General features: G+C 48.2%; 1 protein-coding gene and 1 pseudogene across 2 annotated transcripts; both read right to left on the reverse strand.

Moving 5' to 3' along the window:
- Positions 1 to 88: 88 nt before the first annotated feature.
- LOC101725754 (cocaine esterase) lies at positions 89 to 9,409 on the reverse strand. Of its 2 annotated transcripts, XM_004843076.4 has the most exons (12): positions 9,252 to 9,409; positions 7,481 to 7,685; positions 6,320 to 6,461; positions 5,575 to 5,708; positions 5,235 to 5,493; positions 4,788 to 4,886; positions 4,378 to 4,518; positions 4,191 to 4,271; positions 3,833 to 3,977; positions 3,281 to 3,418; positions 2,693 to 2,765; positions 89 to 2,025 (listed from the first exon to the last, which is right to left on the reverse strand). In XM_004843076.4, the coding sequence occupies exons 1-12, from the start codon at positions 9,325 to 9,327 to the stop codon at positions 1,839 to 1,841; spliced, it is 1,680 nt and encodes a 559-aa protein (XP_004843133.1). In that variant the 5' UTR covers positions 9,328 to 9,409; the 3' UTR covers positions 89 to 1,838. The 2 variants fall into 2 exon arrangements, with proteins under 2 accessions (XP_004843133.1, XP_004843134.1); XM_004843077.4 differs by lacking the exon at positions 3,281 to 3,418.
- A 3,803-nt stretch (positions 9,410 to 13,212) lies between these two features.
- Positions 13,213 to 19,473, reverse strand: LOC101701222 (cocaine esterase-like; annotated as a pseudogene).
- Between the last annotated feature and the right edge of the window lie 605 nt (positions 19,474 to 20,078).

A 20,078-nucleotide genomic window follows, 5' to 3' on the forward strand; every position in this document is an offset into this window, starting at 1 on the left:
TGGTACCCCCCCGCCAAAAAAAATACACAAGAAGGGCTGTGTTAGTACTTTTCTCTCATTGCTGAGATAAAATACACAATACCCAAAGTTAAAGGGGAAAAGGTTTATTTAGTTCACAATTTGTAGAAGTTTCAATCCATAATCGTCTGGCTCCAAGGCAGGGTGGCAGAGGGACATCAGTTCATGGTGGCAGGAGACAACAAAAGCAACAAGAGAATTTAACAGTGTCTTTCTGCCCCTTTTATCTTATTCAGACAACCAGAATTAGGGTGGTGCCAAACCAATCAGTGTACTGGTTTAGTAATCACACACCCTTAATTTCAGCACCACACACTCTAGATTCAACCATTGCATGAGGCTTTGGGGGAGACATCTAGATCCAAACCATAACAGGGGCCAAAAAATATTTAGAGACAACAATGAAATGAGAAGGAAAATGAGTCACTTGGAGACCCATGGTGAGTAGGGGATGGTTGGGAGCCCAGGAGGTTGTGAGGGGAATTCTGAAAGACAGGAGGACACCTCCTCCGATGGAAAAGCCCTTGAGAAGCCAGGGGACAGGAATGTCTTCTGATAGATATACCTGGACCTTCTTGACTCCCTATTTCCACTTCTAGGACACACTCCAGAGACAAAACCCTTCACAAATGTGCTCTGATTGTGCAATTGTAGGCCTCATAGCGTTTGAAAACTACAAGAAAAAGAGCAAACTTCAGGAGATCCACCACCAAGGAGACTGTGAAACTGGCCTCCTGAACATACTCCAGCTGGCCCAGGTTCAAGGTTTCAGGGTCTAAGCTCGCCCTTGATTATTACAAAATAGGGCCACACACCTCCTTGGAACAGAAGTAGATGAGTAAGTGGATTGTTTCATGTTAATAAAAAATGACATTTAATCTTCAAGGGCAAGAGGTGGACCAAAGACTTTCACACTTTTATTAGTTGTACCCTCACTGGTTAAGATCTGGGAACATTAAGAATGGTGGTGTGGGGCCGGGGATTTAGCTCAGTGGTTTCACCGCCTGCTGTGCAAGCGCAAGGACTCAAGTTTGATCCCCTGTACCAAAAAAAAAAAAAAAAGAATGGTGATGTGAAGGTTTACAACCACCATGTTTACATATAGAAACCAAGCCTTTGGTGTGACAGTATTAAGGAGCGAAGCTTTTGGAAGGAGAATTGGATTGATACCCATATAAAAGAGGCCAGAGAAAGCTTGATCATCCCTTCTGTCATACGAGGAAATAGTGACAAGGTGCCATAGAAGAGCCCAGAGCAAAACCTCACCAGACCCCAAATCTCCTGGCTACTTTCTGGATTTTGCAGCTTCCAAAACTGAGAGCATCCTGAACAGACTAAGACACTGGGGCTTCCGGTGCCCTGATTTCTCTTTGCCCCTTACAGACCTAAGAACATGGGGTCTTGCTGGGAAGTGGATGTGGGCTTCTGACACCCACATGTAGCAATGCTTGCCAAAGCACATTTATCAAAGTGGAGAGGATGTAGGGCTGGGAGAAGAGGAGAGAGGGTGGGCAGAAGAAGAGGTGAGGAGGTGAGGAGAGGCCAAGCCAGTGAGGTGTGGAAGAAGGTGGGTGTCCATTAGGACTTACCCATCCATAGCTCTCTGGGGATTAGTGAGTGTCTAACAAGAGGGAATCTATGGCAAGCTCGGTAATGGACACTTGCAGTGGGTTCTTCATAGGTACTGGCTGGTTGGCTGGAGGAAGAGTGGATGAATAGCTGTATAACCATGGAGTCAAGCCAGGCTCTTCAATGGGTATGGGACATTCCAGGCAGACACCATTTTCTCTCAGTCCTATTCTCCATCCCCACACAGGGAGCTACAGCTCTGCATGCTCCTCTTCAGCCTTCTTTAGCGCCCAGATCTTCTGGGGCAGGGTCTCCATCCAGAACTTCAGCCTCGGGGCCTTCAGGCCATGGCCCACAGTAGGTTGGATGTCTAGCTTCAGGTATAGCTTTTTGTGGTCCAACATAGGCCAGTGGGGGAGGCCCTCGCCATTGGGGTTCCTGTAGACATGCGCTCCCAATGGAGCAAAAGAAGGCTACTCTGAGCTCTGAAGACCCCAGTCCTCAGTGCCCTGATTTGGGTCAGGTCAGGTAGCCAGGGGAGTCTGGGTTGTGTGGAGGAGGTTTGTTTCCTGATATAGGAAAGCAAGGATCTCCTACCAGTATCCCCTCTATACGGAATAGGGCAACTTGATCTCTCTCTCTTTTTTTTTGGTACCAGGGATCGAACTCGGGTCCTTGCGCTTGCACAGCAGGCAGCGAAACCGCTGAGCTAAATCCCTGGCCAACTTGATCTCTTTTGTCTCTCCTTCTCAGAGACAGGCTGTGACTGAACCACAGCACTTCAGCCTCTCTCTGGGTTATTGGGAGATGAGTTCCAGGGACCAGTACCCACAGGTGCCTTCTGACTGTCCTTGGTTTGGGGAGAGTACTATTATGTGATGAAGGACACATATATAGTAAGTTTCTGACTTATGAATATTTGAGTCGTGAACTTTCACAGGTGTACTGTACAAGACTCACTTTGTTATCTTATGAACAGTTCCCCAGAACTGAACTCATTTGTAAGTCAAGGACTTACTGTATTCTAATGAGGTCACCACAGATAAGAGGAGCACCTGATAGGCTCACAAATCCCAGAAAGGTTGAGGGAGGGGCATCCTCTCACCCATTTCGAGCAAAGTTGGCCCAGTACTTCATCATCCTCCTATTCAGCAGCTCCTCTTCCTCAGTGAGTTCAACTGCAGGAGAGGAAGAGGACAAGGGCCCAGGTCCCAGCCTGATCCTCATTCTGCTCATCTCACTGCCCATTCATGTTCCAATTTCACATCCTGCTACAGCCTGACCCAGGACCCAAAATCTGGTCCCTACCCTCCTAATCCACCTGAGGATATATATCATCCTCTTTCTCAGCCTGCTCTTACTCATTCCAGCCTCTAGCTGAATTTACCTAGGGCTCATTCCACAGCCAGAAGTCTCCTTCTTCCCTCTGACACCGGGAAGTCATTCAAGAATTAAATGTGCATTTAGACACCGCCCAACCCCGTGTACCCAAGATGTACACCATAGTTGGAGTGGGGACAGACAGAGGGAGCACAGACTGCAGTGGAAGGGTTCAGGTTTGAATCCTGGTACAGACTTGAACTATAATATGGTGGACACCTGCTCCTGTCTTCTCTTTGAGTCTCAGCTTCCTCATCTGGACAGTGAGGACAGTCACCCCTCAGGGACCCAGCTGTGGTCCAAGAAGACTTACTTTGATTACCCCAGAAGGAGGATCCAAAGACAAAGAAAACCTGATCACCATGGTCAGCCTTAACATGGGGCGGCCTGATATCCTTGAAGAAGTTGAGTGGATGCTGGAACTCATAGAAGTAGACAGGGCCGTGGGAACCTGGGGACATTGACAGGCTGTGATGTAGCCCTTTACCTGGAGCTATTTTGCCTCATTCTTGTTGACAAGATACCTAGATCCAAAGCTGGTTGGGTTCTGGACAAAGGGATGAGAAACTTCAGGCTAGAATAGGGGCTATAGGAATGGCCTTGGCTAAATCTTGGCCTTGGCCTTCCTAGTTGTGTCGTGACCAAGTAATTGAGTGTCACTAACTCAGTTTTCTCAACTGTAAAATGGTTAGATGTCAGTCTCTGAGCATAGCCATGATTTACTGAGATGAGAGACATTAAGAATCCTTCTTTAAGAGTTTGATAAAAACATGAGTCAGGAGATGGAGATGAGAGACTTCACCTGAGACCCAAAGCTCTGAACTGCCCCCAAAGATAGTCAAGCCTCAGTAACAGATGTACTTACTCTGAAAATGTGCTACTTGGAGTGCAGGGATCACTACGGAGATATCTCCCATCAACTCCTTGAATTGGGCTTGAAGAGTCTGGCTGTCTTCATTGTCCCCCACGTATTCCTCTATTATAGGGTCAACAGACTCAGCAGGCAATATCTGAACCAGGGGAATCAGGGAGATTCAGGTCATATAGCTCTGGGGCGGGAGAAAGCTGCCTCAGGGTGGGGAGATGGGCCTGAGAATGCAGGAAATGATCAAGCTCTTGGGTGACCTCCAAGCACATAGTTCAGCCTTTGTTTATGGGAGTGGCTGCATGCCAGAATATCTAAATGGTCCCTGTCCACTGGGGCAGAACACCAGGAGCCTCACCCTCTCTACTGACAACCTCTGCAGAACAGCCTTCATGGTCTCTCTGTCCATTTCCTTCTGGGTGTCAGTAATTCCAGAGGTCTGGATAGGAGGGAATAATCTTGAATTGGGGGTAGATGAGCCTGGAGCCTTGAAATTAAACATCTTTCCATAGTTTCTCAGTCCTGGGGTGAAAGATGGACCTCACCATAGGAAAGTTCCAGCCATACTCATCGTTGTTAACACCAATGATGCTGGGGACAGGTTGAAAATCACCAGAGGCCAGCAGCTCTTTGGGGTGCCTGGGCAGGAAGACACCATCCACTACAGCAGGGATGATTTTGAAGGCCTGAGGGAAAAATGTATGTCAGGAAGCAAGGTCAGGTTCTAGAAATTTTCTGATGTCTTTTGGGTGTCTTATACTCCTTCCTGTCTTATCCCCAAATACCCTCCCTAATTAGGTCCCATGCCTGGGCACTAACTACATAAGTTAGTCTGAAGTTCACACCCAAGACTATCAAACATCATGGAATGGAGAGGAGGATATTCTCTCAGGAGTTTGAAGGGCACTTCCTGCCCCATATACTATTATCCTCACTCAAGATCATTCAGCCCAACCTTTGTTATAGTCAGAATCTCCTCTTCACTCTTGCCCCGCAGGCATCTCACCAGGGCATCTGAGTCTACCTGCCCACAGGCAGACAGGTTGGCCACCACCTGTAAAGGAACCACGCAGGAGTTGGCTCATCCTGCAAAGGAGTATGCCAAAAGCCCCATCTAGGTGCATCTGTACCCTAAACTCACAGGATACCCTGTGTGTTTTAATGCAGGTGTGAAAGTGTTTGACTTCTTCGATACTTAGAGGTGTCAGCCAGAGGAGTCCTTCCTTCTGCTACATGGTTCTGTGGATGATGGGTGCCCTGGGGAGCAGCTTTGTCTGTCACACAACATCCTCAAGGGCACCTTAACTGTCCTTGTTGTCCTTGCTGAACAGAGAGGAACCAGAGGCTCTGAAGATGAGGGAAGAGGAAGGGAGCCTGGGCTGGGGTGGTTGAGGGCACTCACTGTGGAGATGGCTTCAGGTGAGCTGGAGATGAAGATGGGCATTAAAGCCACCCCACTCTCCATGATGGCACCATGGAAGAGTCCTCGGGATATGGGGGCCAAGATGTGGGAGGATGCACTTATGCCACCTGCTGATGAGCCAAAAATTGTGACGCGGTCAGAGTTGCCTCCAAAGTGAGCGATATTCTGCTGTACCCAGTGTAGAGCAGCCACTTGGTCTAGGTAGCCCCAGTTGCCAGTGGCATGGTGGTCTCCAGTGCTGAGAAATAGCAGGGACAGGGGTCACATCCCTGTCCTAGTTCTCCTCAGTCTCCCTTTCCCAGCTTAGCCCCAGGCTTACCTGAAGAAGCCCAGAATACCTAGGCGGTACTGGATAGCTACCACAACAACACTCTCAAAGGCCGCCAGCCTGGAACCGTCGTGTTTGGAAACTGAACCTGTAAGTAGTCCACCACCGTGGATCCTTACCATTACCTGGGGAGATCAAGACAGATATCCTGTGGCTCCCACCTAGACCAAACCCCACCTAGGCTACCTGTAGACTACACATTGCTTTATCTCTGTGAAGCTACTCATATATACAGAACCCCACTAGGTGCTATGATCTAGGCTATGGGTGAGGGCCCTAGGTTGGATAGAAAACAAGGTCTCTCATCATTTGGAATCAGCTTAATGTCTCAAAACTTCACTCCATTATTTCTAGACCTCCTCAGATGTGGAAATAAAAGGAGTGTCTCTCTGAAATCCTCACATAACCTTAAGCGTCTTACATTCGTTTTTGCTCAACAGATAATCATTGGTTGAGGTATTTGGTGACCTCAAAGTGCAATCTTTGGGGGACCAAATGGGTCTCCTGTGCACAAGTTAGTTGAGTGAGTCCTAGGTCCATCCAATGGTCACGGACTCTCACCTCTGGAAGAAGCTAGGCCTCTGTGTTTCCATGTCCAAGGCCCAGATGCCCACCTGAGAGTGAGAGACTTCTCATCAGGGTGCAGATTGCAGCAGGACCTAGGCTGATCTTGGTCCTTCTAATCTTGCAGATCGAATATCCTCCCACTCCCAGCTAACAATGGCCTGATACTCACAGGCAGGTTAGAGCCCTCGTGGGCATGGGCAGGTGTGTAGATGTTGAGGTAAAGGCAATCTTCAGACATGGGAATGGTGGGTTGGGTCAAATTCAAGAGGTTCAGTACTAATGTATTCATTCTATCAGTATTTTGTAGACATCTGATGACAATGGCAACAATTAGTTCAGCAGCTGTGCAGTGGTCAAAACCAGACTTTGGGTGCAGATTCATTCCTAGCCACCCTCAGTCCTTTCTCCCCCAGATTCCCGGTTCACACATAGTCCTCCTCTCAAGTCCCTGGCCACCAAGGCACAAGGCAGAGACCAGGAAAGCTGGGATGGAGCCCAGACTTCCAGAGAGGTCTCAAGGTTATTGAGGGCCTCAGATCCTATTCCTTATGAACCTGGGATATTGTGACTCTTAGGAGCTCTTTGGGAAACTTTGGCTGCAGGTGTTGATGTTCATCACTTATTCCTCTACTCATTTGGGGCTAGACTAGGGGCAGAGCTCTCACACAGGTGTTGCAAATGTGAATGGAGGTTAGTTTCCCACGAATGCATAGTTGAGTATTCCTCATTCCAAGTCTAGACTCTCCAGGAACCTCAGTTTTATCACTGTCTCCAGTTTCTTGGCCAATGGCATGGGGCCATGTTGGTTGGCACAGTGACTGTGGAGGTGGTGTATTAGGAGCCACAACTGCTGCCCTCCTCAGGCATCTGCAGTATCTGCTCCTGGAGTCCAGGCCTCTTACAAGTCCTAGAGCCAGCCTGAACCTCTCCCAGAAACACCTTTCCTGGTGGCAGAGAACACATGGCATAACCTGAAATCTGGGATAAATATGTCTCTGCTCATATCTTCAACACCTGGAACTAATAACATTCTGGGTGTCAAACCCCGAGCCAGATACCTGGGGTTTTTTTTTTGAGACAGGATCTCACTACGTAGCCCAGGCTGGCCTCAAACTCAAGGCAATCCTCCTGCCTCACCCTCCCAAGTGCTGGGAGAGATGCCTATTATTCTTCCTTCATCCTCTGGAGGCTTAGCATGTTCATCATGGAAATCTCCCAGATAGGAAAACCAGCTGAGGAGTTGGCAGAACCACTGCAGACTGGCCCAGAGCTAAGAGCACCCAACCTCTCCCCAGGGCCTGAATATCCCCAGGCAACCAGGAAAGTTTACCTGGAAGGGTGGGAAGTCACATCCCTCACACCACTCCAGGGTTCAGGGGCCTCAGGGGGTGCAAAACGCAGTGGTCCTATAGGTGGTTTGGCAAAGGGAATTCCCAGGAAGGAGTGGACCTCCACATTGATGCCCTTCACGTGGACAAGGCTGCCCCGCACCTGCCCAGTGAGTGTGGTCCGGATGGGGCTGGCAGAGTCCTGGGCTGTGGGAGGAAAATGCACATCAGTGTTTGGTCTGCACAGTCAGTTGCCTCTCACTGTGGGTGTTGCTACCTCCTTGCTATCCTCAGTCAGCCTTGTCAAGAGACCCTTTTCTGCAAACATGGCTTTCACACTCTTTTTAGCCTACCACATTGTTCCCCTTGCTTCCATTGCCTTCATGATTCTATTTGTATGAGAAGCCCAGAATTTCCAAACCCATTGACCCACAAAGGAGATTGCTGTGTGTCTAGTGCTGAGGTTAGGGACTGTGTTCAGGAAGGGGAAACTGAGCTTGTGAATCCTGTGAATATATTAAAACCAGGGAAGTGTTACTAGGTGGTGTATTAAGGCCCTGGGGAATTTGATGTCCCTGGGGAAAATCCAGGGCTGGGTGGTGCCCACCACCTGAGCCCCTTATGGCTTGTCAATTATAGTTGTCCTCCATGTTAGTGAGCTCTGTATCCCTTGATTCAATCTCCCATGAAGACTGAGAACACTGAAGAAAACCTGGATTTGTACTGAGCATTTACAGACATTTTTCTTGTTGTTATTCTCTAAACAATATAGTACAACAACTATTGACATAGCACTTACCTGGTATTAGGCATTGTAAATAATCTAGTGTTTTTTTCAAAGCATATAATTATGATTAGGTTATAGGCAAATACTTGGCCATTTTACATAAAGGGCTAGAGCACCTGCTCATTTGGGTATTGCTGGGAGGTCTTGGATACAATTCCCACAGATATCAAAGAACAATTTATACTCTTGCTGAATGTGGGTCCAAGTCAAAATGGCATTTTTTTTTGGTACTGGGGATCGAACTTGGGTCCTTAGCTTGCCAGGCAAGCAGTAAAACCACTGAGCTGAATCCCTGACCCAAAATGGTATTTTAAATGTAGCCATCAGTAAGTCCAGGCAGATTTTCTTGCCTGGAAGGTCCTGGTGCTCTCAAAGAGCCAGAACAATGGCACATAAGGGAAGAAGGCCCTAGGGAATAGGCCACAGGGCACAGTGAGTATGGGCTCCTTCTGGCCAGACTAGTTGGAGAAAAGGCAGCTATCAGGTCCCACATTAGGAGCCATGTAGGTGAGAACATTAAGGGCCAAGGAGGCAACCAGGCTTGGTGCCTGCCTGTTCTGAGCTTCTGATAAGGGCCTATACTGACCAGCAGGCCCAGAGCAAGTCACCTTTTCCCTGGAAGCCAAGCTATAGTTATTAGCCATGGAAAGCACCAGTTCCAATCACAAACATAGGAGGAAAAGTTTACAAATGCCACCCTCACCTGGCCTGTGCTCAAGCTGTTGACCTGCCCAGTGTCACCATTTTTGTTTCTTGACTGTGGACTTCACGTTGGGTGTCCTCTGGCAGCCCTGACCCTCTCTATGTCTCAAGTCCCCACCTCGGGTATCTAGCATGGGTGGAGGTGTTGAATGGGCTCATATTTCCCACACTGTCATCTGTCGTCTCTACCAGCTCGCCCCTCCCTCGTATTTCCCTCCCATAATCTCAGGCTTTCCCTCTGGCAGATGAGACCCAGATTCCTGTTATCCCCTGAAGAATCTCACCCAGGTCTTGGGCAAAGAGAAGCAGGAGTCCCCCAGCTATGGCATCCAGCAGTACAACAAATTGGTTCAACCTCATGGTCTGCTCCCAGGCCTGTTTCTTCACTGCTGCTTTGTCGTGCCTTTCACTCAAGGCAGCCTCTGAGCAGGACCTTGCCCAGGCTGGAGTTTGGACCCCTTAGTCAGGGATTAGGCAATCCAGGAAACAGCTTCAGGAGACTCATACTAGCCAGGAAGTTTCCTGGTGCTCACCAGGAAGGGCATGCTTGCTTCTCCCCTGTCCTGACCTCTTTGGGCTCATCCTAACACATTGAGTGACTTCTGAAGCTCCTGGAAGATAACAAGAAATGTTTTCCTCAAAGGTGGAGTCACTATGTTCCACTGACTTTGCAGTCACAAGTTGGAGGAAATTGTTGGGGGTCAAGAGGAGGGAGTAAGAAGCTGTAATTGGAGAACCCAGGAGGGCTGCCTGAGGAGATGCAGAAGGAGGATCCCCATAGATGGAATGGAATTGACCTTTTTTTTTTCTTTTTTTTTGTGACAGTCTCCTTATGTAGTTCAGGCTGGCCTGGAATTTACAGTAATCCTCTTGCCTAAGCCTCCTAAGTGCTGGAATTATAGGAGTGCACCACTGTGCCAGACGGAATTGACCTTTGATGGGGGTGAAGGCAAGAGCTTGCGCAAAGGCTGGTAGTGTGACTGTGCCCTTCATCCTGAAGCTCTTCCTTGCCTTCTGGACTCATGGCTGACTGGGTTCCCTTCAAATCTCTTATCTCTATAGTCCATAGTCTGACATCCTCTTAGGGCCCCTCCCTTTGAAAACACACATGTGGTGGTGGCATTTCTGCAGGTCCCCTCATCATCGTGTGACCAAGATCAAGGTCATAGTCAATTATTAACAGGAGAAACATGAATTGAAGGTGTGCCGGCCTGGCACTGGGGAACTGACAGCTAACTCTCAGGCCTTCAGTCCTCAGGAAAGGAAGAGGGGTCTAGAGGGGATTCTGAGGCATCCTGAGGCTGGAGGAGGGGAGGGAAGCAGCCTGGGTCTGGGGGCAACTGCCCAGCCAGACTACCCAGAGGAAGGGGTGTCATGCTCATCTCAGATGGCCTGTAGTGCCCCTGAAAATGGCCTTGGCCTCTACATTCCAGTGCCCTGCAAGGTCTCTCAGCCCAGAGCTGTGAGGGTCCCTTCTCAGTGCCATGGAAAGAGCAATGAACATTTAACTTGGTTTGATTGCTCAGCACGTGGAGACCACTGTCCTCCTTAACCCTCATCCAATCAGCAAGGCCCGTTGTTGACTCAATTTCTGTCATCCAAGGCACTGTGCCCAAGTCATGGTCCCAGCCCCTGCCTGGGCAGATGCTTTCTCTGCTCCTAATTTTCTGAGCTGATTAATTTCTAGGTTGTTGGTGCTAAGAGATCCTCAGCTCCTTCCAGCTCAGGCTCATGGTCCAAGCTCCTTATGTTAACTGGAAAACACAGTGCTTCTTCCTAATCTGGGTTTGCTGTCCACCACTGCTGGGGTGAAGGTCCTTATGTGCTCTCCACTACTGCACCATCATTAGGAGGTCCCTGGCACTTTTGTTGACCAAGTTAATAGTGAAAATGCAGAATGAAGGAAAGAAGAGTCTCAGGAGTGTCTCTGTGTTTATGTGTTTATCTTTATATAAATCTATCTAAATGCAAAAAAAGATGGAAGCAGAGTTTAAAAGTATAGGGAAACATCTGCAAAGAGATCTCATTATACATCTATTCAATGGAATCAGATTTAAGGCCTGTAAGTCCAAGTCTTATTGAAGGTACAGAGTAACTCAATGTCATGTATGGCTGGTGGGGTTGTAAATTGTGTAATCATTTTGGAAGGTAGTTTGGCATTTTTCTTAAAAGGTACACATACTGACTGAGCAATTTCCCTCTCAGGTCTTTATCTCAAAGAAATGAGAGCATGTGTCCAAACAAAGACATGGAAATGGAAATGTTCAGAGCAGCTTTATTAAAAGTAGCCAAGGGCCAGGGATTTAGCTCAGTGGTTTCGCTACCTGCTGTGCAAGCACAAGGACCTGAGTTTGATCCCGGGTACCAAAAAAAAAAAAAAAAAAAGCAGTGGATGAAAGAAGAGGGGCTGTCCTCCTGGGAAAACTGGTGTTATAGGAGAGCAAATTGGTCAGAGGTAGGGAAAGGAGGGGAATCTTAAGGTCTCTTGGGCCAAAGATACAGCTTCTTAATGACAGACAGAAAAATTCTTTGAGGAAACAAAAGGGGAAATTGAGCATAATGTACAGTGAGATAAAATATGAGTGGGTTTTTGTAAGGGGAGGAGGGGAGAAAGTTTAGGAACAACAATGAGGTGAGAAGGAATATGAATTAAGTGGACACCCATGGTCAGTGGGAATGGTCAGGGGGCTCAGGAGGTGTAAGGAGAATTCTGAAAGACTGGAAAATTCCTGGTGGAATTTCCTGGTGGAAAATCCTTCAGAGAGACAGGGACAGGAATATTCTGAAGATGTGTCTGTATCTTCTTGACTCCCAATCCCACTTCCAAGAAAGATCTCACAGATAAGCTCTGTCACAGATGTGCAATGATCATGTAGGCCACAGAGTCTAGGGACAAACATCAGGAGACAGATTGCTGAGGAGCCACTTCCTGACTGACACAGGTTCCAGGGGCCAATGGATATGTCTAGTCCTGCTTCTCACAGAATGGACCAGTTACCTTTTGGGGATATAGACGAATGAATGTGTAGATTGTCGTAATGCCAGTGGTAGACTGGGATTTGTGTCTGCTCTGACATGGATAATATTTGACCCCAAAGGTTCATGTGCTAGAAGCTTGGTCTTCAGTGTTATGGTGATAGGGTGGTTGAATCTTCAGGAGGTGAGGCCTATTGGGAGGTAATGGTTGGTGTCATTGCTCCTGACAGGGATTAATGCAATTCTCATGGAATACATAGTTGTGGAGTTTATTTTTTTGTGGAACCAGGGATCGAACTCAGGACCTTGTGTTTTCCAGGCAGGCTCAACACCACTGAGCTACATCCCCAGCCTCGAGTGTAGATTGCTATAAAGCAAGGCCATCCTGTGAGCTTTTTCCTGCAGTTGGCCATTTACCTTCCGGCTTCACTGCTGTGTTGTGAGGCAGTCCAGGGCAAACAGATGACAGAACTCAATCTTGGTCTTTCAGCCTTTAAAACTGTGAGCTAAATAAAGCTCTTCTCTTTATAAGTACTAGATTCAGGTATTTATTTTAGTGAAAGGGATAGATTAATATAATGCTTTTGCAAGTTTTGCCTGTGGAAGTTTGTTTGTCTCTGCTTTGATATGAGCACAAAAGGAAATTTTCAACTATAAACCAGAGAATAAGTCCTAACCAGCTACCAAATTATCTGGCTCCTTGATCCTGGACTTCTTAAACTCCAGAACTGTTGACAACCAACTTTGTGGTGTATAAGCCAACCAGGTTATGCTACTTTTGTAACAGCATCCTGAAGAGACTAAGATAATGGGGCTTCTGGTATCCAGGTTTTCTATTGAACTTTGTACAAATCTGAGAATGTGGAGGATCTGCTGAGAGGCGGATGTTTGGATTCTGACACCCAGGTCAACACTTGCCAAAAGATATTTCTCAATGTGCAGAGAGTATGGGGCTGAGAGGGGGAAGAGACAGGGGAATGGAGAGAAAGACAGGCCCAGTGGGATGTGGAGGAAGGTGAGTGTCTACTGGAACTTACCCATCCATAGCTCCCTGGGTAATGTACTGAGTATGTGTAAGAAGAGGGAGCCATGCCAGGTTTGGCAATAAACACACAGTGGTTTCTTCATAAGTATTGACTGAATGGATGGATGAAGAGTAAGTGAGTGGCTATGTGACTATGAAGTCAACCTGAGGTCCTTGGTGGGTGTGTGGCACTACAGGCAGATCCCACTTGCACTCAAACCCACTATACCTCCTCATACAGGGAGCTACAGCTCTGTGTGCTTCTCCTCAGCCTGCTTTAGCTCCTGGATCTTCTGGGGCAGGGTCTCCATTCAGAAATTCAACCTGGGTGCCTTCAGGGCACCACCCACAGCAGGCTTGATGTCCAGCTGCAGGTATAGCTCCTCATGCTCAAACATGGATCCCTGGGGTAGGTCCTCACCACTGGGGTCCCTATGGACATGGCCTCCCAGTAGGGGAGGAGATCAGGCTGAGCTCTGCTGTCCTGAGTCCACACTGGCCTGATTTGGTTCAGACCAGGTAGCCAAGCTGACCAGGGGTGCCTGGGTGATGAAGAGGTTTCCTGATATCGGAAAGCAAGGGCCTCCCACCAGTGTGCCCTCCTGGTGGAGCAGAGAAAAGTGCCTATTTTCTTCTCAGAGGCAAGATGTGACTGCACAACAGTACTGTGGCCCACTTTCCAAGTCACTAGGAGAGGGTGAATGACTGGCACCCCCATGTCCAGATGGGGCCTGGAGTTCAGAGGGTGTTATCATGTTATTAAAGACACATGTACGTTAATGAGATCGCTGCAGACAAAAGGAGCACCAGATGGGTTCATACGCACTGAGGAGGTTGAGGTGGGTGCATTGTCTCACCCATATCGAGCAAAGTTGGCCCAATACTTCATCATTCTCCTGCTCAGCAGCTCCTCCTCCTCAGTGAGTTCAACTTCAGAAAGGAAGAAGGCAACAACCTAGGTCCTGCTCAACCCCCATCCCACTGCCCATTCATGGGCCACACTCGCCGCCCAGCTGCAGCCTGACCCTGGACCCCAGGCTTGATCCCTTTCCTCCCCAGCCCTTCCCAGGAACCAGGCCATCTCCTTGCCCAACCTGCCCTCACTCATCCCAGCCTCTAGTTGAATCAACTTTGGGCTGATTCCAGAAGGCTCCTTCTTTCTTCTGTCACTGGGAAATCATTTGAGAAACAATTACGTCTTTAAAATACTCTCCCTCTCTCCATGCACCCATGCTATATACCATGGTCAGGGTAGGGGCAGGTGGAAGGAACACAAGTTGGAGTGGAAGGAAGGGCTTGGATTCTAATCTCAAGACAGACTTTTGAGCTGCAAGATGATGGAGAATGATCCCATTCTCCATGAGCTTCAGTTTCATCATTTAGAGCAGTGATGGTGATCGTTTTAGAGATGAGTGCCCAAACTGCAGCCCCAAACCAACTTATTTTTCACGAAGTGCCAGCACTGCAATTAAACCTGAGTACTGATGTTTTAGTTTAGAAAAAAACAACTCTTACATTAACATCTTTTGCCTTAAAAGAAAAAAGCAAATAACACATGTGTCATAGGTTCACCACCACTGATGTAGACAGTGAGGGCAGCTGCTTCCAAGGGACCCATCCAGAGATCCATCTTTGCTCCTGGAGATTAAGGAAGTCTCACCTTGGTGGCCCGAGAAGAAGGATTTGAAGACAAAGACATTCTCATCACCATGGTCTGGCTTCACATGGGGTGGCTCGATGTCTGAAAAAGTTGGGTTGATGCTGGAACTCACAGAAGTAAACAGAGGCATGGGAACCCGAGGGCCAATACAGGTTGCAACATGGTTACCTGAGCTCTTCTGCCTCACCCTTGGTGACACGATAGCTAGATCTGAAGCTTGCTGGAGTCTGGAGCATGAGGCAGGGAGCTCAGGGATGAAAGAGGGTCAAAGAAAGTCATGACTGTGGCCCTCTTAGCTGTGTGGTTTGGGCAAATCACTGAGTATCACTAACCTCAACTTCTTCATCTGTAAAATGGGAGCTAGGTATGAAAATTTACTGATCTGAGGGCCATCAACTACTGGGCATCAGAAGCACAATTAACACATGGGTAGGGGACTGGACACCTCAGATGTCACTGGAGATCCACCATTCTGCTGCCCTCAAGGCAGTCTGGGCTTAGTTACAGATGTACTCATACTGAGAATGTGCTACTTGGAGTGCAGGGATCATGAACATGAAGTCCTTCATCGTGTTTTGGAATTGGGCTCAGAGGATCTGGGGGGTCCTCATTGTTGCTTATATATTCTTCCATCGACAGGTCACCAAACCCAGCAGGCAACATCTGGCCCAGAGTTATCTGGACAGTCAGGTTAGGCATGCTCAAAGGGAGGGAGACAGTAGTCTTAGGGTAGGGAGATGGGGCTTGGGGTAGGACTGGGAATAGGAGAACTGGTCAAGCTCTGGAGTGACCCCCTTCCCCCCAGCCTTTGTTCTTGGTGGTTACTCCATGAGCAGGATATCTAGGTACGTCCTTCTTCAGTTTTTGTGGTATCCCAGGAGCCTCACCATTTGTGCTGACCTTCTCTGCAGAGCATTCTGCACAGTTTCTCTGTCAGTTTCCTTTTGGGTATTAATCGGTCTCACAATCTGGGTGGCAGGAGGAGAGTTTATGTTGTAGTTCAGCTTGGCCTGGAGCTCCTACAGAGACTCCCTAGACATCAAGGACTTGGAACTGGGCTTCACCAAGGGGATTATAAAGGCATATTCATCACTGTTGACACCAATGATGCTGGGGACAGGTTGAAAATTAGCAGAGGCCAGCAGCTCTTGGGGGTGTCTGGACAGGAAGGCCCCATCCACTACACCAGGGATGATCTGGAAGGCCTGAAAGGGGAAAGTTAGGGATCAAAGTCTGCTTTCAGACATCTTTTTTGATGCCTGCTAAGAGCCTTCCACTCTTTTCTGGTCCACCCCAGGATGTTCACACCAACCTGAGGAGAGCCTACGCTAGGCTTAACACATTGGCCTCCACCTCCTCTTTAGGATTCTAGGACACCAAGGGAGAAACTGTCCCAGGAAGAGGAATGGCCCACAGATCTTACTGTCTTCCACTCTATCACCCATATTCTACCACACCCATGACCATTGAGCTCTACCTTGGTAACAGCCAGCATTTCCTCTTCACTCTTGCCCTGCAGGCACCTCACCAGGGCCTCTGAGTCTGCCTGCCCACAGCCAGACAGGTTGGCCACCTTCTGTAAAGAGGCAGGTAGGGTCTGGATCATCCTTTCAAGAAAAGGGAGGAGTGTGTCCAAGGCAATTCCAGGAAAGAAGAGTGTATCCAAGTTCTCAGCTGCATGCAGGTACCCTATAATCTCACAGAGTACACTGAGCAGAGTCCTACAGGTGTGAAATTGTCTCAACTTCCCTGGAACTCAGAGGTCTCAGCCAGAGGGACCATCTCACACACTTATATGGTTCTGCCCATGATGAAGGCTCCAGGGTGTAGCTTTTCTGGTGGCAGAATATACTTATCTTCTGTTCTATGAGGCAGAGGTTTGTGGGTTCTGACTCTTGAGCCTCTCAGTAATTCTCAGGAAGGCAGATACTTCCAAGAAACCTTGTCTGTCCTATTTGTCCTCACTGAACAGACAGAGCAGACAGAACAGACAGAGGCTCTGAAGATGAGGGCAGAGGGAGGGAGCCTGGGCTGGGGTGGTTGAGGGCACTCACTGTGGAGATGGCCTCAGGTGAGCTGGAGATGAGGCTGGGCAGTAAAGCCACCCCACTCTCCATGATGGCACCATGGAAGAGTCCTCGGGACATGAGGGACAAGATGTGGGAGGATGCACTTGTGCCACCTGCTGATGAGCCAAAAATGGTGACACAGTCAGGGTTGCCTCTGAAGTAGGCGACATTCTGCTGTACCCAGCGCAGGGCGGCCACTTGGACCAAGTAGCCCCAGTTGCCAGTGGTAGGGTGATCTCCGGTGCTGAAAAGTAGCAGGGACAGGGATTATACACCTGTCCTGGCTTTGCCAAGTCCCCATTTCCCAGCCCAGCCCCAGGCTCACCTGAAGAATCCCAGGACACCCAGACGATACTGGATAGTGACCACCACCACATTCTCAGAAGCTGCCAGTGTGGATCCATTATACATCGAAGCCATGCCTATAACTAGTGCACCACCATGGATCCATACCATCACCTGAGGAGACTGAAACAGATGCCATGTGCCTCCTATCCAGCCCAAGTCTCACCTGGACTACCTATAGATTACCTACTGATTTTTTCTTGTGCAGCTACCTACATAAACAGAACTCCAGCAGGTGATTTAGCCATAGGTAAGTGACCCATGTTCAATCAGGAAAATAAAGCCTCTCATCCTTGGGAATTAGCTCTATACATCAAAACTTCATTACTCCCAGAACCCCTCTGACAGGGGAAAAAAGGGTGTCTCCCAGAAAGTGCCACAGGAACATTAATCAGATATCTCCACTCTCCCTTGACCAACAGATAGTCAATGGCTGTGATCTTGGTGACCTCAGAGTGCAGACCTTGGGTACCAACTGAATCTCCTAGCTATGAGATAGTTGAGTGAATCCTGGGTACACACAATGCCCACAGCCTCTGACTTCTGGGAGCATCCAGAGCACTACATTCCAATGCCAAGGGACCAGCTGCCAGTCGGGTGAGAAGAACTTCTGGGACCTAATGGTGAAAGGCTCCTCATGAAGGTCTACCCAGGGCCATGGCTAATCTTAGCCTTCTGATCTTCTGTAGAACAGATTTTCTCCCACTCTCAGCTGACCTCAGCTTGACACTTACAGGCAAGTTTGAGCCTTCATGGGCATGGGCAAGTGTGTAGATGTTGAGGTACAGGCAATTCTCAGATACAGGTACGGGAGGCACGGTCAGATTCAACAACTTCAGAGCCTGTGTATTCATTGCAGTGATGTCCTGCAGACACCTTGTGACCAACCATAGCATACAGTCAGCCAGTGGCTGAGCAGTGGTCAAAATCAGACCCTGGATTTAGATTTGTGTCCACCCATCTTCATTCCCCGCTCTCCCTGATGTGCTACTTATATAGGATAATTCCCTCCAGTTCCTGTCCATCAAATAACAGGCCACAGACTCTGGGGAAGGTGGGGATGAAGCTCAGACTTCTGGGGAATGCTCAACTTTAAGGTTCTACTCTTCCCAAACCTGACTCTTGGGAGCCTCTATGGAAACTATTGGCTGTAGATATTGACATTCACCACTTATCCCTGTAACCATTTGGGCCTGGAACATGAGAGAAATCCCCACACAGGTGCTGCACGAACAAATAGAGCTTAGTTTCTCATAGATACATACAGCACTTACTTGACTTGGGGAACCTCATCATTCCCACAGACTCTCTGTTCATTAGCTTATGCACACTTCTTTGGCAATGGCACCTTGCCCTATCATGATATTGACACAGAGACTGTGGAGGGTGGGGTTTCCTAGAAGCTACCACTGTTCCACTCCTCAGGGATCTGCAGTATTTGCTGCTGGAGTCAAATCATCTTACAAGTTCATAGAGCCAACCTGACTCTCTCCTAGAGACCCTTCCTCTATGGCATAACCTAAGTCTGGGAACAAATATGCCTCTGCTCTATTCTTTTTTTTGTTTTGTTTTGTTTTTTGGTATCAGGGATCGAACTTGGGTCCTTGTGCTTGTGCAGCAGGCGATGAAACCACTGAGGTAAATCCCCGGCCCATGCTCTATTCTTTTTTGTACTGGGGATCGAACTCGGGACCTTGTGCTTGTGAGGCAGGCAGCGGAACCACTGAGCTAAATCCTCGGCCCCCTCTGCTCTATTCTTGAGGACTTGGAACTAATGCCCTCTGGGTGACAAGCCCTGAGTGAAAAGCCTGGCATAGTTTCTCCACTGTCTGAGCCTCGGCACCCTCATTGTGAATCCCCCCAGTGCAGATGAAAACTGGCTGTACGGTTTAAGTGTAAGAAGCACTGTAACTTGGCCCAGAGCTCAGAGTACCCGCCCCTTCCCCAGGGTGTGAGTTTCCCCTGCTCCCCAGAGAGCTTACATGGCAGGGTGGGAGGTCCCATCCTTCACACCACTCCAGGGTTCAGGGATCTCAGGAGGTGCAAACCGCAGACCACAGTGGTCCTATAGTTGACTTGGCAAAGGGAATTCCCAGGAAGGTGTAGACCCCCACATTGGTGCCCCTCACATGGACGAGGCTGCCTTGCATCTTCCCCGTATGTGTGGTACAGATTGGCCTGGCAGAGTCCTGGGCTGTGGACAGAGAGATGGACCTCAGGGTTGGGTCTGCCTAGTCAGCTGCCTCCCACACTGTGGGTATTGGCACTTCCTTGGCATTCTCAATCAGCCTTGTCAAGTGACTCTGATCTACAGACACTGATTATATACATGGTTCCTGTCTGTCACACTCCCTGCTCTCTGGGGCTGCCTCATGATTCCATTCATATGACATGGCCACAAATAGCTTATCTGTGGGCACAGACAGTGTCATGGGTATGCAGGGCTGAGGTTGCTGTTGTTAGGAGGAAAGGGGAATATCATGGTGAACTCTGTTCACAAACTGAAAACCTTTGAAGTACACTCTCAAATGGGCGGACTTATGCTATGTTAATTGTATTTCAAACCTAATATTAAGAAAGAAAGCACCTCTGTAATTTGCAAATAATGGACCTTATTTGAATCTTAATTTTTAAAAAAGATTCTTATAATATTATCAAGCAATTTAAAATAAGAACATTTGTTTATATGTTTGGTTTCAGTGAGAACTTACAGTATTGTGGAAATCAATCAATCTTTCTATCTATCTTCCCTTTTCTTTCAGTAGGATATGACAAAAATTTACTAATATCATGGCTGGAGTTTTCTTCAAATAATGATGGTAGGGTTTCCTTCAAATAGTGACATAATCTAGATAAATCAGATCGTGCTAGAATAATTGTTTATAGTACATTGGGTTTGTTAACTATACTCTGTGCCCTTGACAAAGCTCATCACTCTGTCCTGTGCAGCCCTCAGGTAGCCCTGTCACTCTCTGCGCCTCACTGTGCAGGAAGGTGTCCATTCAGGAAGACAGTTTCCCTACTGTTGATGTCATCT

This window comes from Heterocephalus glaber, unplaced genomic scaffold, assembly GCF_053883595.1.
Source record: "Heterocephalus glaber isolate CG9 unplaced genomic scaffold, H.glaber_assembly_v1.0 deba00000071, whole genome shotgun sequence".
Classification (NCBI taxonomy): domain Eukaryota; kingdom Metazoa; phylum Chordata; class Mammalia; order Rodentia; family Bathyergidae; genus Heterocephalus; species Heterocephalus glaber.